Source organism: Falco punctatus, assembly GCF_963210335.1.
Source record: "Falco punctatus genome assembly, chromosome: 1".
NCBI classification, from domain to species: Eukaryota; Metazoa; Chordata; class Aves; order Falconiformes; family Falconidae; genus Falco; species Falco punctatus.
The window spans coordinates 23,708,935-23,732,304 of record NC_137580.1 but is presented as its reverse complement, the minus strand read 5'-3'; the positions used below and the strand labels follow the sequence as shown (position 1 = coordinate 23,732,304).

Sequence of the window (23,370 nt, the reverse complement as noted above, 5' to 3'; positions counted from 1 at the left end):
AGGGGATCAATTGCAGCTGTTCGGGGCTGGAGCTTTCCCAGCCATTTAAAGTGGGAAGCGGGAGATCTCTACTGATATTGTACTTTGCAGGCAGTATGTGTATGATTTTAAAAGCTAGTGATTGTTTGCTTCTGCGTAATCCTAGAAATCCTTACTGTAAGCTCTTCTAGCCGCTACGCAGTGTATGTTGGCTCTTATCCCGGGAGCTCAAGTGTGGCTCTGTGCCTGCAGCGAGGTGGCTGCTTTTTGTTAAGTGATCCCTGCCTAAAATCAGGGTTGGAGTCCTCACGTTACTGCTGCCTCTGAAAAAATGTGTGTACACATCCTCCCAGCCCAGCCTCACGCCTGCAAGGAGCCTGGACTGATGGGAGCCCCTGGGTACAAATCGTCACTACTTGCCGTTAAATGAAACCCACGGATTTGTTATATTCTACGCCAGCATTTAGAAAGTGCCTGAAAGTTAAGGTTGGTTGTGTGGGGCACTACTAGACGTGTGAATTCAGGCTGCAGCTTTTGAAAAGTAGCGTGATCTGGCTGGTTCCATTCCCGTTGCAAAAGACTCCAGAGGGAAAAGAGGAATGCTTTGTTAGCGGAGGAAGGGGCTGGGCAGGGCTGCGCCCAGCCAGCAAAAAAGAGGTTGCTTTCCCAGCTAGTCCGTAACGCCTGCTTTTCCCCTTTACTACATCCTTTAAAAACACACAGCATGACTTCCCCAAGGGTCTCCGCAAGGCAGGGAGGCCAAGGTGGGAGCTGCTTTGTGGGTCTGTGTGACTGGATCAGCTGGGTGCCACTTTGGATTGGCTTTAGCAGGGGCCTCAGACCTCCGTGCCTCAGTTTCCCTCATACATGAAGTGATGTTAAGGACATGCAGCTTCACAATCCCACTTGTAAAGCTTCAGTCAGAGCTGCTATGTAAATGCAGCATGCTACTTGTTGGTTAAGCCGTGACTAGTCTGTGAGATACCTCTCCAGAGATAACTTTAGGAAGGGCTGCACAGGACAGCTTATGAAACAGTGCAGGTATTTATGGCCAGGTAGCAGGAGGAGACATGCTGCCACACAGGTGGCTGCTGGAAGTTCATGAGAGCGTGCTGGCTGTTATATGAACAGCATCCCGACTCATCCCAGACATCCCCCACACCCGCTTCTGAACCTTCACATAGCATTTCAGCAGTCTGTATGACACTGGGTCAATCAAAGCTAAGCTGCGTTTGAACTAGAAAGTCACAAGCCTGAATTGGAGCCCTGTGACTGTATAAAAGAGGGCAAAATGCTGACTGAAAGTACTGTAGGGAAAATCCTGCACACGCTTTCGCCTCCGACTAAGTCCCCGGCTGTCCTACACATATGGAAGAGCCATGCTGAGGTCGGGAGGTAACTGCAGGAGCGGAGCTGCAGGTAGCAAATGCCACTGAGGGTAGGCCCCCTCCACGGACAGTTTGGAGAAACCCCAAGTAATTCCACCTTAAGCCTGCCCCAGTGTCTAGCATGATGTTAGCTGAGATCACGTGTTATAGATAGGCTTTAGGTGCCTGCTTTCTGTGGCCTGAGTTACTGTTCAGTTGTTCCCCTGGTCGCTGCCTCGTGTGAGAGGTTGATCAAATTCTGTTTGGTGGGTTGGGGTTTTGTATTTGTTTTCCATTCAGCTCTGTGAAATCCCTGGAGATTTCTCTCCTCCTTTCAGTGCTGCAGGGTTTCTGGAGAAAGAGCTGCTGGCGAGGGGAATCGTGGTGCTGGGGCGGTGCAGTGCCATACTGTTGGCTACTCCGACTCCCCTTCTGAAATGTGTATTTCTTGTGAGCTGCTTTTCTGGCCTGAAGCCTCCTCCTCTGACCCTTCTGTGGAGACTGCACTGTTTGTTTTCCTCAAGTGCTCTACACTTGCAGCCTAGTCGGTTTAGCAACAAACCCTTTGGTCTTGCCCCTGATTTGAAGTCTCCTGGTCTTAAGCCCTGCGAAATCAGTGAGGTACTTATTCTCAGACTACAATGCTGAGATGCCCAACTGCCCTCCGTTTTTGCCAGGGATTAAAGCCAATGGTGGGGAGGCAGAAGAAAGAACATCTTCCCTTTTGCAGCCTGCTGTGGGAAACAGTGGGAGAAAATTCCCCAGTGGGTCTCCTTCCCTTTCAGAGGGTTTATAAAGGGAGACAGGCTGCAAAGCAAGGGCACGAGCCTCTCTGCACAACATGAGGGAGAGGACACCTTGCACTGCCCACAGAGAAAGGGCTCAGCCCCAACGCATTCTCCTTCCCAGGATGGGAGGTTTGTGGCTAGAGAAAAAAAATTGAAAGCTCACAGCAGGCTGGCAGAAGGGTAAGGTGTGCTTCCAGCAGGCAGAACGCAGACAAGAGCCCAAGTTAGCTTTATCTGGATTGTAGCAAGGGATTGCAATATCTACAGGCCCTGAGGGAGACGGTAGTTGGGGTACATACAGTGTATGCGTTCCCGTTTCCAGGACTTACTTTCACATGTAAGAGCGTTGCACCCACCAGGCAGCTCTGGCGGAAGCAGGAAGAGAAGAGTCATCTCCTGCTCATCTAGAGGGTGATGCCCAGAGGAATTCTGCCCTGTAGGGAAAATTAAGGGTGCCCTCCCACCACCTGGCCTTGCAAGCTCGCTTGAGGGCACAGGGCCCTGCCTGGCACCAGGTTCCCAGCCCAAACTGTTAATTAATATCTTGATTTACCCAGGCTGAAGCCAGACAACTGGCCAGTCTTATTTGCTTGTCTCTCTCTAGAAATACCCCAGTTTTGCTTGAGAAAAATGTAAATACCAAAAGGATGTAGCACACCGCTTGTTACTCTTTTTAATCTTCTGCAAGAGAAAATACACCCTTGCCCTTGGCAAGTCATATCCCTGGCTAATCGCTCCTATCCTTAGAAATGGCTTACCCCTGTTTTTAAAAGGTCTAAGACCACATCAGTGCTGCTGGCTGACTCCGGGACTGTGGTATCTTCTCTAGCTACATGACACAGGGTGCAGCAGCCAGTGTTGCTGGCTCTTCAGTGTCTGTGCCTGGTTTGTCTTGCACTGAACCCACTCACACTGTAGTTGTTGATGCTACATATCCTAAGTTACTCATTGCTGTAGCTGAGAAAGAGGCGCCATTTCTTGCTGAAAGAGCGAACAGTAGCTTTCTCCTCCTTTGGAGATGGCATCTGGCCCCAGCTCCAGCACAGCAGTACTGTACACATGCCTCCCTGGGAGGGTGTCATGGTTTAACCCCAGCAGGCAGCTCAGCCCTGCACAGCCGCTCGCTCACACCCTCCCAGGGGGATGGGGGAAGGGATCGGAAGGGTAAATGTGAGAAAACTCAGGAGGTGACATAAAGACAGTTTAATAGATAAAGCCACACATGCAAGCAAAGCAAAACAAGGGATTCATTCACCGCTTCCCATCAGCTGGCAGGTGCTCAGCCATCCCCAGGAAAGCAGGGCTCCATCACACAAGATGGGGACTTGGGAAGACAAACGCCATCACTCTAAATGTGCTCCCCTTCCTTCTTCCCCCAGCTTTATATGAGGAGCATGACTTCGTATGGTATGGACTATCCCTTCGATCAGTGGGGATCAGCTGTCCCAGCTGTGACCCCTCCCAGCTCCTTGTGCACCCCCAGCCTACTCGCTGGTGGGGTGGGGAGCAGGAAAGGCCTTGGCTCTGTGTAAGCACTGCTCAGCAGAAACTAAAACATCTGTGCTATCCAAACACAACACTATACCAGCTACTAGGAAGAAATTTAACTCTATCGCAGCCAAAATCAGGACAAAGGGCGCCACAGCTTCAACCATTGCACCAGTGGGAACACACCCCTGAATCACTTAGGCTGGCCAGGGGAGGGAGAGAAACTGCTCCAATTCATTTTCACCAGTGCAAGGATCATGCTGGTAAAATAATGACAAGAAAAAACTCACCCTTTTCTCGTGTGAGCTAAAGCTTACAGTTTGCTTGGAGTTCAGGGGGTTTATTGCACTTTCTTTACAGAAGATTTGTTCTTGTCTCTAAGTTCATTCAGCAAAGACAGCATCTTTCTCTTGCACTGTCTTTAGGGAATATTTGTGTCAATACTGTCTGAGTGGGATCCTGGTCTCAGCAATAGCCTCTGGTTAGTCTTGCAACCTAAATATTATGCTGTTATGGCATAATAGATATACAAATTTTATATATATATATACACACACACACACACACAGAGCTGTTTTCTACCTCTTAAAGTATCTGGGCACTTTAACTTAAACAATCCTTTGCTACTGCTGTTGAATTATCTTGTTCTTCCTGTTTCTCCCATAGCATATTAGTTTGTCTCATCTGAAAGGTTTCTGCCTTTTGCTTGACTAGTTATAACCCCCTGAAGAGTTAGTTTTGTTGCACACAGTTTCTCTGGACCCTTCTGCACCAAAGGTCCCTCACATGGATAACCAAAACAGTGCTCTCACCACTATGGTATCTTCCAGTCCTATGCTTTCCATGGGGGAAACTTCAGGGTTAGTCTGGAGACTGCAGGAGAATAGAGCCGGACTCACAGGAAAAATCTTTAGCCTGCTCTTGAAAGACAAAGGGTGACTCTGAAGCCACAGTCCAATTTGGCAGGAGGTTGAGAGGCCCTCCCAAAGCCTGCAGGCGCTGAGCCTCCCAAAGCACTGCTTTGGAGGGAAGTTTGTGCCAGGAGGAAGGGCTGGAGGTCCAGCCCAGCCTGGATGCCAGCTGGGGTTGCATGGCCACATGTCACTAAAGCATTTTTATCCCAGAGGGTTTCCTGATTTCAGCTTTCCCTACATTAAAAGGGAAGCACCTCTATTCCAAGTTAATTATAAATTAAGTTAATTATAAAGAACTTCTTAAACTATCTCAAAGTGATGAAAGGAGTTTGCTGATCCCATCAGTGGGGTTTAAAGTATGTCTCATCATTCTATTTCCCTCATTAACACCGACCCAAGCTGACAAGCCCTGTGCTTCTCTCATCTCTCAGCGGATTAGATTTAACTAGAGCAAATTGTTAACTAGCCAGGAGAACTGGGGCTTTGTTATTTTGGACTCATTTCACTTCATAACCTCCCCTCGTACCTTTTAAGTTGGCAGGTGGCAAACATATCTCCTCGGAGTTTATTGCCTCATTTCAAAAGGAGCTGTTTGCATTTGTTCCTCATTGGAGGTCCCCACTGCTCTAGACTTAGGAATCCAGGTACATCTTTCCTTCCTCTTTGCAGCTCACCAGGCAGCAGGAAGATTCATCTCTCCTCCAAACTTGCCATGCTTGCAAGAAAGCAGTAAAAAGCAGCGTGCTGCCCCACCGCTGCACACTGCCAGGCTGCACTTCCACCTGCCAGGCACTCTTCACCCATTTCTTACCAAACTAGAGCTCAGGACCCATGTCACTTGGGACAGACCTGCGCTTGTTCCCCTGTGACACCATGCCCCAAAGAAAGAGATCTTGCCCTGCAGCCGGAGGCTATAGCAGCTATTGCAGTGTGAATGTGTAGTGGAGCCCACAGGCTGCTGACCCTTCAAGTGCATGTTTTCTGGAGGTTTGTCAACTCTGTCAGTTTTAAGTACTTATTTGTCTTAACAACATTGTTGTTTACTTTATATCTATGACCACATTGCAAACTTCTGCAACAGGGAACAGACCCCAGAATGCTTTTCACTGGGATATCACAGTAGGATAGCAGCACTTCCCAAGCCTTATATATTTGTGTGGTCTAGCTCCAGACAAGCTGGGTTTGATTTGTTAGTCATGATCAGCTGCAAGGGGACTTGGCGGGGTCAAGAGAAGATGAGGAACTGTGCCTTTTGCTATCCTTAACCAGCTGAACAAAATCTGTACAGGCCTTGAATTTGTTTACGTGGTGTGCAAGAGATGAGAAAAGATCAAAGGGAGTTCAACTGCATTGCCCTCCCCAAGGTACGCAGGCAGGGAAGCTGGTTAGCTGGGTATGGACCCTACATGACCGGAGCAAGAGGTGAAAGACCACAAGCAGCATAGCCTGTTGTGGTTAAAAATAAAAGGAGGGGTGCCTATGGAGAAGGATAATCACCAGAGCATGCCTTCTATATTGCTTTCATCTTGAACTATGGTGATGGCACATGGGTTGGGGGTCTAGCCTTTGTTTTATTTCCTGTTCACAAATCAGTTTTACTCATCTAGTGCCATCCATAAAGTTAAAGCTCCTGGGTTTTGCCAAGAAACCTGGGATGCTCTTCTGAAAGATTGTCCCGTTCCAGGCCAAAGGACTGGATCTGCATTGTCACAGTAGACACATCAGGAAGCATTACTTTCTCCATTATTGTCTGACACAGGAGTGGCTTCAGCAGGGCTGGGAGGCAGAGGCAGCAGTGCAATGCTCAGGTTGAAATGCCTTACTTAGCCCTGCTGAAGTCAGGAGAAGGGAATGTAGGAGCTGGAGGTCCCTGGAGCAGATCTGGCACCTTCCAAGGCATCTGCAAATGCCAAAGCCATCTTTAGAAGAAGTGCATTCCCCAACTTCTTCCCTGGTGCATCACCATCTGCAGAGGCCAGCATCACTCACCTGCTCTGCAACAGCAAGATGTGCTGTGCTCAAAGCTGAAGAGCTGTCTGCTCTGCCAGTGTGGCTAGCCACAGGCCCATTCGTGGTACAGTGATGCTGCCAGGACTGCACATCCTCATGTCATGAGATCTGCAAGGCATGGTTTGGCAAGCATAACCTGGGTTGCTGATAAGAAATCAGCAGTAGTCAAGTCATCCTTTCCACCTTCTTCATATATAAGACGTGCAGAGGGCACTGGCTATGGGTTCCTATCCCCATTCCCAGCAGCTGACAGAAATAGTATCTGTTGGTCCTTTTATATTTTCTTCTTATGACTTCAAAGCTTGATTTTTCTTATGTCACTAATTATGCAGAACCTGCAAGGCAGAGGTCTCCTTTGTACCGAAGGACTGTAGCTTCTTGTTTTGGACCTTTGGCAGAATCAGTGGGGGAAAATACCTCATAATGACTTTGAACAGGGTGGGACCAAGCCTTTTGCCTCAACCCAGTGTCCACAAAAGCATTCCAGCAACCTTAAGCTGGATTGATTTAGAAGAGCTCTCTTCTAGCCTGACATATAGCACATACAACGCGCCAGGATGGTTTAGAAACTCAAGCCATCTGGAGTGCTTTCCCACAAAAACATGTGTGTGCCAGAATTCATCTCCTTTGAGCCACCCACAGTGAGAAGGGATTGTATTAAATCTGGCTTAAGTTTCTCAAATTCAATTTTAAGCAAAAGAAAATTGTCAGTAAGTATTCGGAAAATGACTTGGAAAGAACAAGCTGATTAAAAATGTAACAACAAACGTTGAAGAAACATTAACACTGTCCATTCTGAGCCTCTGGATACTGAAGAGCCTTCGAAATGATGCTGCTTGGGGTTCATTTCCTTCCCCTTCCTGCCACCTTCTCCCTCAGTATTTTATCAGCCAGATTTAGGGTTTACCTGAAATGAGTCCTAGGTCATGAGGGCTCCCATGCTTCAGAAACAAGCTCTGATCTTCTCTGGCTGTGAAGTGCAATGAAGACACACTCAGGTTTAAGACTGACGTTGCTAGATCCCTTCCATATAGCAGCTGCATAGCAGTATCAAATGCAGGCACATCATTTGATTGTCTCCCCCATTATTGATGACAGGCCGTTTCTCAGGTGGCTGGAAGGTGACATCTCAGCTGACGGCTAAAGAAAGCCAGTTAGAAATACGTGCATACACACACATTGAGAAATACAAGTGGCAGTTCAGTAAGTTCTGCTCGGAAGCAAGATCATCATTACCAAGCACTGTGGGCAGATCAGAAACCCTGCTCCCAAATCCCCTGAAGGCTGTGGTGATCTAACTTGCAGCTCTTGAGTGCGTCCATAAAAAGATTCTGGCCACAGCATGGTGAAATGAGGCAGTGGTGGGGAGCGCTGGGCACTGCAGGACACAAGGGAAAAGGAAGGCAGACAGGATTTCTCACACGGACAAGAAGCATCATACCAAAAGCCTCAGCCATGACTCATGACATGGGTCGCATGCCCCCGAGTCCCATGGAGAGCACAAACACAACTGGTTACCTTAATGCAGCTGCCACTACAGCAGTCAGCAAAAGGTGGCAGACTCCACCGAGGCATACTCTAAGGCACTGCCCTCCCATGGTAAATGAGAGACTGCAGCAAGGTGTGCTCAGCACCAGAAAGGAAGCAGCTGTCTGACAGAGCTTGACAGCACACAGTCCCACAGCACCTTTGGAAGCCTCAGCCCAAGGACAGACAAGTGGCACACCTGCCAAAGTCCACAAGATACAAGCTGAAGGGAAGCACCACTCCATCTGCCCTCCCCTTTGATCCCAGGCAGGAGGAATAGGACTTTCCAGAAGCTATGTCTGTACGCATGGATGCACAGATCCATGACTGACTGCTGCTCATCTCCAGCACAGACCACCCAGCAGCTAAAAAGCCATCCAACGTTAAATCAATAGGCAAGCACTACGAGGAACAGCAACCCTGGGCTGTCGTGAGGCAGCAACGAGAAACCAAGGAGAGGGAAGAGTTGCAAGATGTTTGCTTAAATCATCTATTCAGTATTTATAAAGCAAAGAGACAAAAACTCCAAATCAGATGCAAATAACTCCTGAACTGAAAGATGTGCATTTCCTTGAGCATTCCATTCAGCAGATGACTAAACCAGTTCTATTGTTTATGCAAAGGAAAATGTGCGACTTCCCTTGACTATGCCCATCTGTGCATCTTAACCTGGAGGCAAGACTGCCAGGCTTACTGACCTCCTGTAGATGGTATTTATTAAAGCCACTTGCCTGGAAGCTGTCCTGCTTTGGCAAGAGCATTTTATTGCTTCCCCCCCCCCCTAAAACTCTTAAGCCACATCTAGTTAAGAGATGTACAACTTTGTATGGTGCCATGCAGTGGCCTATCTTTTTCTGGAAACAGATGTGTTTTGACATATACATACTATGTGTTATAAAAAAACATTGCTCATCCCCCCACTTTCCAGAAAAGAGGCTTTATATATAGGGATTTCTGATAGGTTTTGTCAGCTTCTGTGCTTGCTGTGAGCTAGTGTCTCCTACTGCTGTGGTACCTTCTTGCCTTTGCCTGTGGACTGCAGTGACCAGGACTCAGATAGGGAGAACAAATACAAGTTAATAGGCTTGTGGCTTATAAACCTCCAGAAAAAAAAACAAAAAACAAACACAAAAAAAAAAACAAAAACAAAAACAACCCAAAACACTAGAACAAGATTTAGGCTTTACCTTCTTTGTCACTGATGTTATGACTCACAGAGCTAGAAACTCAGCTGATGAGGTATTTCAGTACAAGAAGCTATCCAGGAAAGAAAAGAGCAAGATTATTTCCTAACAGAGTTGGACTGTTTCAGACATGTTTTCTTATACAAGAGTTAATCCCTTCCAGTGTTTGCATGGATTTGCATTTTACACTCTTCAATAATATCCAGCACGTGCCTAGCAAAGGTCTTCCTGCCTTTGGGGTGATTTGATGCTGCTGCTTGGCACAAGCAACAGCGCCAGGTAAGGGACACAGCCTCACTCAGACACAGAATGTAGTGCAATTTTAGAGGTCAAGTCCAGGTCACAGCACAGGGTCCCACCTTCGTTGCCCAGTTTGTGTACATGGATGCATGTGTGGGCTGTACCAGAGGCGATGGCATAGCCAGGCAGGGATATGAAGCAATCCGCAGTGACAGGCAGGCTTTCCCTTGGGTAAAGTTGCAGCGAGACTGAAGCTGCAGGAGAGGAAGCGATGGCACAGGGGAGGGGGACTGTCACTGCCCCCAAGGTTTGCAAAGCCTCCACCAAAGCCCTTCAAGCTGCAAGTGAGCAGCAGCGTTTGCTTCTCCCTCTTCTGCTCCGGAGCCCCACTGCCTCCCCTAGCTGCTAGCAGGCTTGCAAACCACCTGACTCTGAGGACAAACCCTGCCCTCATCCTTATCAGCTCCCCATTTTGTTCCAGCGCCAGGAGAAGAAACAAGCCACAGCTCTAAGGGCTGGCTCCTGGTGCCCAAGGACAGGGTGCCAAACCAGCAAGGCTGCTGTCAGCCCCTTAAACAAAGGCTGCAGCCCCATGCACTCATTAACCTCCGATAAGAGAGCAGCCCAAATCCTTGCACTTCAGATACCATCACCAGGCAGTGGAGAAATGCTAGGGAGATAAGGAGGGCAAAGTGCTTATTATCAGAGGGAGCAGAGCTCTGTGTCACTGTAGCAATAACACTCACGTTAAGGCGTGAGAAGTATTTCTTGTCCTCTCTGTAAGCAACACTCAAGAGATTCCCGTTTCCCCTAAGCAATATCTTCTATTTACCAGTGGCACACAGCAGCCATGCGGACTTTGGACAACCTGTGACAACGCCTGCTCCGTGCCTGGCTGGGCAAAGCTATTTGTTCCCTGCTGAGTTATCACAGGACTCCAGACCCGAGACACACACTAATGCAAGTTCTTCTAATTCCCACTTTCACTAGACTGTTCCGGGCTACATTCAGGTCCATAAAACACCTCTTCTGGTATCAGATTCATCAGAACATTCCTCAGATCTAGAGCTGTGTCTCAGGAAAACTGAAAGACTGAACCCAACACCTTTTTTTGAAAAAGGCCCAGCAGCAAGGGGGAGATTTGGTGACACATCCTGAAGGGGTTTGGTCATTGCTTCCCGAGATAGCATTAGAAATGCAGACTGAGGCCAGTCCCCGCAGACTGATACGCTTGCGTGGAGGAACTTGTGAATAGTTCTGATGGGCGTTTCATTCACAACAGAAACAATGACTTCTCTAAAAAAATCATTGCAAATATCTTGTGGCCTTTAAACACATAGAGTACATTTCCCTAGGAAACACATAGAGACAAAAGCGTCAGAAATCTTTATCACACCAATCAAGCCTGAGCAGCCTTGTGCTTTCCTTCAGTGCCATCAGAGCTAATAAAACTAATTGCAAGGTAAAGGGATGTTCCACAAATACAGGTTTTGTTTTGCTTATATTTATGAACAGGCTGTACAGTAGGGAAGTCCTGGCAGACATTAGGAATTTAAGTATCCTGACTTTGCCAAAATCCAATACAGATTTCAAGTACTATGAGCCTTAGACTAAGTATGTCTTTGCCTTAGACTTGAGCCTAGACTGTGAGGCCTAGAGTAAACCATCCAGAAAAAAGTTTGCTCTGCCAGGTCAAGTTGACTAATGAAAAAAGCATAACCTATACAAGATCATCTGTGACTTTACAGACCAGCTATTGCACTAGAATTTGCTGCGCTTAGTTAGGTGTTTAATACAAGGGTGCCTCAGCACCAAGCCTCCTATCCAGAGCACTCTGGTGTACCAAACCACTAACCTGCATAAGGCTGCAGCACTTCCCCCAGAGTCAGCCAAAACCAACCCTCAGGTTGTACAAGGAACTGCACCGCTTTTTCCTTATTCACCACCTCTTAAAAAAAGTTATTTTTTGCTTCTGATTTTCTGTCATTTGTAATACCTTCTTTTACTTGCTCCCTTTCTAGTTTTTGAACCCTTCCTCTCGTTTTCACCATTTTTTAATGGCCAACAATTAAATGCTTTACACGAAAAGTTTCCTGCCCCTATATTTATCCTTTATAAGCTTTCCCTTAAAGTAAGGTAAAAATCTGTTAAATAAAACATTACCTCAGTCACAAAAGAATACCCTGAAAGTTACTTAACTTTTCTTTCCCCCCGCTTCTTACTTTGCTATCTTACTGCTCTTTAGGCAAGGTCCAACAAGAATAATCTCCGAAGAAAACAACTACAGAACAAAGCCTTTCCCAGCCTCATTTTAAGCAGGTCTTGCCCAGTACTAAGGCTATATAAGGGTATAGGTCCTATTGTTTTCTTCAGGTGTGGGGGTTATACTTCTGATTGGGGATGCATAGGCGAGGCAAGAGTGTTTTTTAGGTACTCTTAGAAGTGTTTGAAGTGCGAATATTGTTTGTTTCAATGGTTTTTCTTTTTGAAAGCAGACAATAAATATTTTTTCATGTATGTTAAAAAAATAATGTTTTGGTAGCTGGCTTTGATAAGTTGTCATTAAATATTTTTGCTAGAATAGTGTAAGTTCATATCATAAAATACTTTTGTTTCTCTTTATTAATAGTAAAACGAGTTTTGTTTGCTTAAATAGCATCGTGTTGGGGATGAGGGATATTGATTTAGTTAAACTGAGAATTCAGCTTTCAGTGCTTTTTAGTGTGACCCAGGTTCTAAAGATAATATTTTTTTTTCCTCTGAAGGGCTAACAAATCTCACTTTAATGGGGGAAAGTTAGGCTGGAGAAAAATGTACAGTTAATTTGGGTTTTTATTCTTGTAAAACCCACTCTGCTAACCTGCCATCTGGTACTACTTGCAGTAAATGCAGTCATGAGAAATTCTAGCTTTAACATGATTTAGTGGTAATTAGGGTTGTCTCATTACTTGTTAAGTGTGCAAGACATTCTTCTCACTGTGGAGTTGTATATAATCAAAGTCAAATGGCATTTGTCACAGCAGAAAAAAAGTGCATTTTGTGTGATGGACTTCTCAGTGTGGGGTTTTTTTTTTTTCAATCCTACAAGTTCTCTTTCTCACTGCCTCAGAAAGTGCTGTGATCGAAAGGATGTGCTGGCCATTAGCTTAAGTTAGCAATGTTCTGCTGTATTGCTCATCTGCTTTGCCCAAGAACACTTTTTTAATTGCATGGAAGTCTCTTGGGTTGTTTGAGCTGGGGTCCCACCATTGCTCTAGCATTTGGTCCTTGTCTAGAGGCTTGTAAAAAACAAAACTGAGGTATGGCAACCTGTTACTAGCTTGCTGCTCTCAGATTGGGAAATTTAGTGTATGTTTGGTGTGTTTGTAGATAGGAGGGTCCTCTGGGATTGCAAACTTTGATTTGCTGAGTGGGAGGAGCTTTGTATCTGCAAAAAATAGCTCTGCCACAAAACACACCTCACACTGACACTGCCCGTTCTGTGCTGCGTTTACTCCAGTCAGCATAAATGATTGCTGGTTTAAGCACTGGTCTTGCAAACTCGTATGGTTTAAAAATCCATTTTATTGGGCTTAAGTGACAAAGACCTTACAGGCAAAGGACAGTTGGTGACTAACAAGGAAACTTCGTTAATTGCAGCAGACTGCCAGCTCACCTGTGCAACTACTGTTGGTAAAGGCTGCAGCATGGGTCTGACCAAAGCCACAATCTGGGAACATAATCGAGACCTTTACAGAAGCCACATGACTCAAGCTCAATGTCCAGATCTGCTGGGCTGTCTGCTTTTTAGCAATCTAGTGAGTGGGTGTGGAAGCATGTGTCCCAGGAGCAGGGAGGTGGTAAGAAGGGGGTACTGTCTTTTCAGGGTTACCTTTACTATAGCTTTGTAAGGCTCGGAGTTCACAGGCTTGAGAATATGTGACAGACAGAGGGTACTGTGTGAAAAAATACTCCCCTCCTTCAAGGATGTGGCTTTCAGAGTACAAAGCAGTTTGTTAGAGACAAGCATTGGAAAGCAGAGGGGTGGACTTTGTCATCAGCAGCCGTCAAGTGGGAAGTGTGTTTTCAAAAGCAAGGAGAAGATAGGGCAGAGTCCTGCTATGCATTAATCCATGACATGTCCTGTGTTTCAGGGCGGTGCAAAATCAGATGCCTGGATAGGGTGTGAGGCAAGGCGCCACGTCCACCTGTAATGAGGAAACAGCGGCATGCACGGGTGTGGAAGGGGCCAGGCAGGCTGACAAGTAAGTAGTAAGGAGGTCAGGAATGCTTTGAAACAGAGATGCTCAGGCTACAGGTGTGTGTTTCTGGGGGTGGATTATTCCTGGGGGGCTGGACCTATGATGCCTGCATCATTCTGCCTGTGTGATGCTCCAGGGTGGCAGTGTGATTCCCACAGGCATGGCTGATGAAAGATCTGGCCCTGCCTTCCACAGTGGACTGGAGATGGCTTTTACCCTGTCCGTCACTTATTTCACCAGCAGAAAACTTGGAGGATGAGGCTTTCTGTAGGTTAAGAGAGTGGTTATTCCCACAAGCAGTGACTGACTGCTTTTAAAAAGTGTGGTGTAGGAGCTGTGCAGTATTATCAATATTAGCAGTCCAAGAACTCCTCAGTAATCCCAGGATGATAAACCAGAGTGAATGTACACTGGATCCAGTAGGGAAAGGGGTTTTAGCACTTCAAACTTCCTAAGAGTTGCTTTATAATTTAAAAATTGGAGAATGCAGCTTGTCTGTGTCATCTCAACAGGCGAGCAAACAGTGGTCACAAAATCTTTCACAACTTGTTGGACTGCTGAAACACATACTACCAGGGAGAGAAAACTGCTCTGAAGGTCTGCTACAGCGTGCAGAAAAAAAAAAAAAAAGCACTACTTGGATTTGCGTCATGGAGAAAGGTCATGGAAAGGCTGTAAAATGAGAATCCCAAGGTAGCACTGTCCTTCTCAGTCTTTGTCTTGGCAACACTGGAGATAGTAAGGGGAAAACCTTCTTTGGAAGCTGCAGAGGGCTGTGGAGCTGAAGTATGCTCCCTGCCAGACAGCTCTAGTCAGCTCACAGACTTCTTTCATTTCGGGTTTCTTCCCTGAAGCTTGCTGTATGCAAAGGCTCTGGTGGCATCCCTGATAACCCCGTCAACAGGTTGCTTTTAAGAGCTTCTAGCTGAGGGTCGTGGAAGGCTTTAGTGAGCCATTTCCCAAGGGAGCCTGGTGCATGATGTGGATTGTGCCAATGGCTCTGAATGTGGTGGAAGACTTCAGCGTTTTACCAGGCAACAGCCACTTTGCATGCTGGTGCTGATCTAGGCTACAACCCCTAGCTGGATCTAAGAGGAAGGAAGATAATTAGGATTCCTCCTGCTGTGAAGGAGTCCTGGAAGGCCCTCCAGGTGTCCATGCCAATGGCTCTGAGGCTGCATTGGAGTAAATTGTGTTGTCCTCTCAGAGTGGAATGAGCATTTACAGGACACTGCCTTGGTTTACTGAGCTCTTTCCCCTGTGAAAGGAGAAAACCAGGTTGGGAAAAGGCTGCAATATTTTGTGGCCACAGAGTCAGGCAGAGTAGCTTCGCTTCTGCAGGACAGTTTCTCCCTCAAATAAACCCCAAGCAAAGTGGAGAGCTCAATTAGTGCTTGAGCAAGGGCTCGAGGCATTCCCCAGCATGCCTGTTATGCAAGGGTCTGGTTCTGCTGCCCTGATTCCCATTCCTCCCTGAAACTGCAGGCATTTAGCCACATGCCTCAAATACATGAGCCATCCCACCCACTGCACTCGTCTGCCCCAAAGCATCCCGCTGAAGCAGAGCCAGCAGCCCTAGTTTCACAAACACTGATGCCCACTGGTCCTATATCTGGGGTGGCCCAGCCACGGGTGAATCAACCAGGCAGTGATGTACCCCTGTCACATGTATCTTAGCTCTCTTCCTGCCTTCATAAAGGACCTATAGGAAACCCAGATTAGGTGCAAAATTAACCTGTTGCATTTTTTGACTGTTTAGAAGCTCATCCATGCTAAGTCAGAGAGCAGAGTACATTATAGGACCCACGTAATCCAGTGAGATTCCTAAAGCCAGCTTTTTATTTGTAAGCTCTCAGGAATGATTGCACTGGACACCTCTTCCCTGCACCTGGACCCCCAATCCCACCCGCTCCCATCATGAAAACACCTAATAAGTAATTCAGAGCTAAAGCCTCCGCGGAAATGCAGCTCTGGATATGAAACTGCCTTCCCTTTACAAGCTTGGACCTGTACCCACAGCACAGCTCCTTTTCTGCCCAACGCAGGTTCATGCAGCAATGCTCTCCAGCTGCAGGTGTGGGAACAGGGCTCTAGCCGCAGTGCGGGTACCACTTCCTAGTCCTGCGGTGTGAGGAAAGGGACTGGAGGTGCAGGAAGGAGGGGGCGGTATCGGTGCTGCCGGGCTGCCCCACATTCCTTTCTGCATGGGCTGGTGGGCAAGGCTTGCTGAGAAATGGGGTGGGTGTGTTACACCCTCCTCTACTCAGGACTCTCCAGCTGCTGTGCTCTGCCACAGCCAGTCGCTCTTTGAGGACTCTTGCTGGAAGGCTGCACCTTGATCAGCTGAGTTTTTAAAAGTGGGACTCATCCTTAATCTGCTGGGATTAGAAAGGGACGCAGTCTTAGCTACTCCCCAGAATTTAGGTGGTGCAAACAAGTGTTTTGCAAACACCAGGACCAATGACACTGTCACTGTAAGCAACAGCAAGCACTCCACCCTGGTTGGCACCAGGCTGTGAGCTTCACACCGGAGTTTGAGACCCCAAACCCATGGTCCTGCTAATGCTGGTGATTGTGGCTGCACCAGCAGCTGGTGCCAGCCCTGTGGCATGCATAGGACTTGCCCACCAAGGGTTCTGCCGGCTTCCAGCAAAGTCATTGCTTCCTCTCACTGGTAGGCAAGAAATGGGAGGGAGGGCAGAAAGGCTCAGACAACAGTTCATTGGATTAATTTAAGTACATTCTTTGATAGGTTCAGTCTGTTTCACAGCTTTTTTCTGCCTGCGTGGCTTCCTCTTGCAGGATGGCCACGGAGGTCCCATCTCCACTGGCAGGTGATGCTGGGGAGCTGTCTTTCAGTCACTCTCACTGCCGGTTTGGTGGGATGCTGCCCCACGGCCATGCTGCGGCCTGAGGCAGGCAGGCAGTGCTGCCTTGCCAGCAGACAGTGAGACCTTGCTGACAGAGGACACACTGCGAGCCAGGGGCTGTGTGGGGAACATAACTGTGCCGCGGGGTGCCCCCAGGAGCTGCCAGATCTCCCCCGAGGTAGAGCTGCCCAGGTACTCCCAGGGCTGGCGCCCGCTGCTGTCCCGCACCTGCACCTGGCACCCCAGCTGCAGCACCAGCACCTTGATGATGGGCTGGTGGCCATGTATGGCAGCCAGGTGCAGCGGAGTGTACCCGCAGCCTGAGCGGACATCCACGTCCAGGGCCAGCCCAACGCGCTGCGCTGCCGCTGCCAGCTCCTGCAGGCCTGGCCCATCGCCATGCTTGGCCAGCCAGTGAAGGACTGTGAAACCTGACATGAAGTCCCGCTGCAGGGCCAGCTCCGGCTCTTCCAGGAAGAGCCCCCGCACCTGAGCCCAGCGCCCCGCTGACACCGCCACCAGCCAGGCGTGCTCCCGCTGCCCCAGTGGCACCAACAGCCCCCGGGTTGGGACATTCCTCAGGGAGCTCTTGGAGACCACGGTGCGGGGCTGCCGCCCACAGTTGTCTGGCAGCGATGGGGGGATGCCCTGCACCTCCAGCAAAGCAAGTTGGCACCTGATGCTCCTGAAGACAGGCAGCGGTTCCAGGGAGCTGCTCTCTGGGGTTTGGGACCCTGCAGGGCCCTGTGCTGGCAGCAAGGACTGGGGTGGATGGGGCCTGGCAGGGGGTGGCTGCACAGGTGGGGATGGGGTTGCAAGGGTGGGGGACAGTGGTGGGGATAAGGAGGGGGGTGGCCTGGTGCAGGGCAGCACCCCAGGAGCTGGCGGCAGCGGCAGGGTTCGGCATGGGTACAGCAGCAGGGCTTGAGATTGGGTTGGTCCCTTGGAGGTCAGCACCTTGGGTCCCCTTGGCGGAGACAGGGGTGGCCTGGTGGGGAGCTGCTGCAGGGACCTGGATTGCGATGGGGGCAGCCTGGTGGAGGGGAGCGCACCCGGGCCCGAGAGGCACGGGGGGGATGCGGGGGGGCTGGCGGGGAGTGCCTGCAGGGACCGGGACAGGGGTGACACCCCGGGGACGGACCGCAATGGCAGGGACCGGGACAGGAGAGGCTCAGCCAGCGGTGGCTGTGGGGACCGTCTTGGGGACAGCAGCCTGGGGCACGATGACAGCGGTGGGGACCGGGATGGGCCGGTGGGGGCGCGCCCCCCTGGGCCTGCTGAGGGCCGTGGGGCCTTCAGTAAGGGCATCCCGGGGGCGGGCTGAGGCAGCCTGCCGGGGGGCAGCACCCCGGGGCCCGATGGCAGTGGCAGGGACTGCGCTGGGAGCGCTCCTCGAGGGCGCGGTGGCGGCAGGGACCCGCGCGGGGCTGAGCCGGTGGGAGGCAGCACCCCGGGCCCCGGCGGCAGCGGCGGCGACCGGGACCGGCACAGGGGCGGCCCGGCGGGAGGCGATCGGGCCCGGGGCGGCACAGCGGGGGTCAGCGCCCCAGGGCCCGGCGGCAGCGCCGAGGGCCGGGAGCAGGGTGGCCCGTTGGGGTGAAGCGCCCAGAGGGCCGAGGACAGCGGCCGGGTGCGGTACGGGGGCGGCTGGGCGGGGGGCGGCGGCCCGGGGTCCGGCGGGGGGACGGCGGCGGCGCGGCGTGCCCGGCGGCACTCGCAGCAGGGGCGGCCGCGGCTCCGGGCGGCACAGCCCCCCGCGCCAGCGACCCCCGGGGGCTGCCCCCCGCTAGGCCGCCCCTTCGCCGCTGCCTCCCCTGGGGCGCCGCGCCGCCCGTCGGGGTCGCGTCGGGGCGGCGGCGGCTCCTTCTCCTCCTCCCGTTGCTCCTCCGGCGGCGGCGGCGGCAGCTCCTCATCGAGGAGGTCGCGGTACCTGCGGCGGAGGACGATGTCCTTGGAGGCGCCGGGGACGGCGGCTGGGTGGACGGTGGCCAGGGAATTGACGAGGCTCTTGAAGTACTCGCGGCGCTCCCGCCGCTGCTGCTCCGTCAGCGCCGGGTCGCGGAGGAAGCGCTGGAAGTGGCGGAGCAGCGCGGTGTTGGGGGCCCGGCCCCCCGCCGCCCAGAGGAAGTCCAGCACGGCCTCCTGGCTCAGCTCCCGCGCCATGCTGCGGGGCTGCCGCTCCCGGTGCGCGGGGCTGCCGCCAGGTGCGCGGGGCTGCTGCGGCGGGGAGGCCCGCCTCCTGTCGCGCCTCCTCCTCCTCCTCCTCCTTCCTCCCAGCCCGGCCGCCACCCCCCGGTTGCCTTTGCCCGGGGTGGCGGCCCCTGGGGTGCGCGGCTGGGGTGACAGCGGTGAGGAACAGCGGCGGCGAAGCGGGGCAACGGGGCAGAGGGGCTGAAGGAGCCTTGCTCGGGCTCTGAGAAGTGCGAGGCTAATTGCTGGCGTGCAGCGAGGAGAAAGCGTGCTTCGTCAGTCCTCGTGTCACTGAGGGGACAGGAGAGATGGGCACCAATTGAAATGCAAGGAATTCTGTTTGTGTGTGAGATGAAAGTCTTTTACAGTGAGGGTGGTCAAGTGCTGGAGCAAGTTGCCTGGAGAGGTTGTGGTCTTCATCCTCAGGGACATTCAAAGCTCCACGGGACACAATCTTGCTCCGTGTGACCCTGCTTGAGCAGGGCATCTCCAGAGGTGCCCTCCAACCTGAACCGCCCTGTGATTCTGTGACTTGCAAGAACTGGCCATAAAGATACACGGATGTGATGTGGTTCAGGATAGCTGTTACAAGCATGTGGGATCATACCCATGTAGAAGAACCACACACAGATACCAAGAGTGCCCGAAGTCAAACTATATCTCATATCACCTTTGTATTCATTGCGTGGCTACCTCAGGTAGGATAGGTGTCAGGTTGGACACACCATTGTACTGGAGCAGGGATCTAACGTGGTTCTATAGTGCTAATACTGTTATCATGAGTGTGGTGCATTACAGCTGAGAGGAATGGATAAGATCAGTGCCCCAGCGGGCAATATGCCCTGTATACACCAAAGAAATGACACCTCCTGCCCCAAGGAGTTTGGGGTGGGAATAGTGGGTGGAAAGTGTGGGAGAGAGGGTGTGCTGGTTTTTCTGTCTTACACTCAGCCAACAGAAGCATGGAGGGACCAAGCTCAGTATAGCTTTGCTGACTTTAAAGAGGTTTGGATCAGGCCCTAAGTCACGCTCTATAAATCATCCCTACTGCAGGCACCCAGGTATCCATAAATATTTTTAGCTGCTTGTCATCTAGGCAGCTGGAATATCCTTCAGCCCACTGCAAACCCAGAAGTGTATGCAACCTTCACAAACTCTGGGCAGAGATTGCAATAGATGGTGTGTACAGGCTTGCGATTTCTGTTTCGGTAACACAAACCCTTAGGATAACTTGTCAGGTTCAGACCCTGCAAACACATGCGGCAGAGTTGCTGTCAAGTAAGCAAGCTGCCAGGGTCTGTACTTGTAGATGGCTGACCAGTGGGTTTCTGCTGTAGGACGCTATCAGTCTGGTTTACAGGGTAAATTGCCCTGTGGAGCTGCAGGACTGCTGAACTGTAACCTCCGGAGTGGTGGGAGCAGCCCTAAAAGGAACTTTGAAGGTTCTAAGTTAGAGGTTACAGTTTAGGCAATGTATCTAAAAAGTCTTCCCGTGTGCCAAGATTTGCGTTGCTTGGGTGGCACAGCAAGAGGAACTGCACTTACGTGCTCTGCCGCATCTTGCTTTTGCTTTTCCCCATGGCATATATTGTAGGAGAATGTGGCCACATCCCATCAGTGGTGTTCATCTGAGTAGGGTGCAGGTGCTGGGAAGAGGGTAAGGAGCATGTTAATATTTTATCATTTTGCACATGCCTTTGGTACAGTTCTTCAAGGCACAATAAATACCTTTCGCCTTCTTCTGATGAGACCTCAATTGCAGTCACAGCTGTGATAGCAGCATGCTCTCAGCAGAAGTGGTTGAAGTGAAATTAATGGAGCATAATGACATAATTGTGATCACAAATAAGAGAGAAGGGTAGATTGTGAAGAAAAAACCCCAAGTTAATAACAGTGGCAAATGACAACACTACTATGAAACTGTTGTTTTGGCTTAATGGATTAAGACATAAGCAAGAGGCTTTCCATGATACCACAATTTCATTTCAACACCCATTTTAATTAAAAAAATGAATTTAAATTATTCATTTAAATTAATTTTTTAAAAATAATTTTAAATATTTAAAAAAATAAAAAATAATTTATTATTATAATAAAAATTATTATTATAATAAATAAACAAAACACCATTTAAACGTGGAGGTATTGTCTTGCTTACTATAAGTTTAGCTTTGACTAAAAAGATAGAGGTTTTTCTAGTGAGAAATATCAGCACTCATTTTGTAAACTTTTTTCTTGAAGTTAGTAATACACAGTCAGGTGGCATTAAGTGACTGCTGAAGTACCTGCAGGACTGAGACCAACACTGAATGCTGATGCTTTTGCATCACTGGGGTTAGAAAAGCTTTACCAAGCTTGTTCAAGTGAAATGGGTTAAACTAACACGTCTCACTTGACAGTCACTACTGGCTGGGAGCCTTTTGCTTACCTGACAGCTCAGATGATGGAGAATAATACGGCAGTTGGTTGTAACCCCTTTGGTTACAACTGTCTGTGGGATACCCTTTGTAGGCACATACACAAGTCTGCTGAAAGAGCAGCTCATGTTGATTCAGAGGCAGACCAAAGGCTGGCACACATCACCCCCCTTACAGCCTGAGCTGCAAATCACATTTTGGGATTAAGGGGGTATAATGCTGCACGAAGGCAGTGAGAAATGCAGCCCTGCTACCTGGAGTTCCTTCATTGCCTGCTTCGCACTAAGAGGTTTAAAGAGACCCTTGTTTCCCCTTACGTTCTAATGATTTACCCTGTCTGCAAATTGGTCACATACGGTTGAGGGTAGGAGTTTTCGGAATGGCTGAATTTACCCCAGCCTCGCTCTCTTTGGGAGTTTTGGACTTAGCAAGTCTCTTGATTATTTGAGTGAAAGTGGAGTAAGTTGTGAGTAGTGCTAACCACAAAATGGAGGCAGGATCAAGCATTACTTCAACATTAAAAAACAAACAAGCCCACCGCTTAGTCCTGTAGGTTCCTATCGTTGTGCAAGAAGATGTTGCCTTTAGGGAGCTATATACCTGCATTTGTTTTTAAACAGGAGGTAAATTAACCAGAGTTCTGTGTCTACTTGTGTATTTTCTCATCCCATGTAAACTGACAAATTGCCCCACAGCTGACGCAAAAAGTTGTTAAAGCATTGATGTGCCATATCTGCAAAATGATGCAAAACAGCTTTCAAAAAATGGAAACAGTTGCCACAGGGTCCCTAGAATGAGGGACTGGCAATTCCCTCCTCACGGGTACTGATTTGTTAGCAGCAGTTATGAAACTTTCAGGAGCGAGGGGTCTGCTTCTTCCCACTGAACACTAGGAATGCAAGGAACTATGCTAGCTGAGATCTGGAAAGATTGCAGAACATTTTTTTGCCTTGATGTGTTGTTTTTCCCTCTACTCTTTCAGCATGAACAGCCATATCCAGGAAGGTCTGTATGCATGAGTATCAAGGAGAAAACTCAGCCACAGCTCTCCCAGCTTTGGGCCAAGGAATGACACGGTGAGTCACATTAGGGATTTGCAAACGCCAAAGATCTTTTCATCCCAGCCGAAACCAGGACAGTTAGTTAAGTTACGCTGATGCAGGAGAATCGTGCATGCCTCTAATTCAGACAAGGGGAAGCTGTGTCGGCCTCACCCTCAGGTGCAACGAGGGAACTCTTTAGATATGATCATCAGGTTTCTTTCCACTAGAGGCTGCACTGGTTTGAGCACATTTCCCAGTACAGGCATGCTCAGCACCTCTGCACCGGGAGCCGTGCATGCAGGAGGAATTTGCTACAAGAGCAATAACATGAGTCTAACATAGCAGCCTCCCTAGGATATTAGCAGTAACGCCTAACAAGTTAGTATAATAAATGCACAGCAACAACTACGCTTGCAAAAATTTACTGGCAGAAACCCCATTAGCGTTTTTTGGTGTAGTAGCTTTGCTAATGATGGCTGGAGCTGTACCCAGTTAAGGGCTGCTGCCCCAGGTGAGGAGCAGTGCCAGGTAGTGCTCGTGCACTTCCTTGGGTTCCTGTTCTGTCTGGCAGCTGTGGGAGCAGGAATGGGTGACAGCTTTCAAGTACCAGCTCCTGTGTCCTTCAAAACACGATAAAAAGAACAGCAGGAATAAAGTGCCTGGATTTTGTAGCCCTCTACAACCAGCTGCGTGTTTCTGCATAGTGGTACAAAAATGGCTTCTGGAGTGAAATGTAAATGCTTTAGGTTGAAGGGTGTACAAACAGCAAGTGTACTGCTAAGGTCTATTTACTTACTACCCCGGGTCATTTATTTGTAGGAGCTGCTCTTAGCTTTTTTTGCTTTTTTGTTTTGATTCTGTGGATGCTCACCTAAGGGAGTAGCTCTGATCTGTCTGTAACTCGATGTGTTCTTCACATGTGTGGTGAACTGGGTCTTTGTCTTTTGTAACTTTTTGGGGTTTTATGCCATGCAAGACACTGCGGGACCTGACCCAGCAGGGCCCTTCCTTCGTTGCTGCCTCAGTTGAAGACTTGCAAGCAAACATGTTGAATTTAGCTGTAAAACTCCTACCTTTGCAGGTAAAGGAGTGTCATGCTTCACATCAGGGTG

The 23,370-nt window shown here is 49.5% G+C and overlaps 1 protein-coding gene across 1 annotated transcript; it reads right to left on the bottom strand.

Moving 5' to 3' along the window:
• Nucleotides 1–118: 118 nt before the first annotated feature.
• On the bottom strand, nt 119–23,279 carry SOWAHB (sosondowah ankyrin repeat domain family member B). Its single transcript, XM_080408738.1, has one exon. It carries the CDS (start codon nt 18,769–18,771, stop codon nt 16,594–16,596), a length of 2,178 nt encoding a protein of 725 aa, XP_080264864.1. The 5' UTR covers nt 18,772–23,279; the 3' UTR covers nt 119–16,593.
• Nucleotides 23,280–23,370: the final 91 nt, after the last annotated feature.

Coding starts and splice junctions, on each gene's coding strand:
- SOWAHB (XM_080408738.1), bottom strand. CDS start 18,771: ATGGCGCGGGAGCTGAGCCAGGAGGCCGTGCTGGACTTCCTCTGGGCG.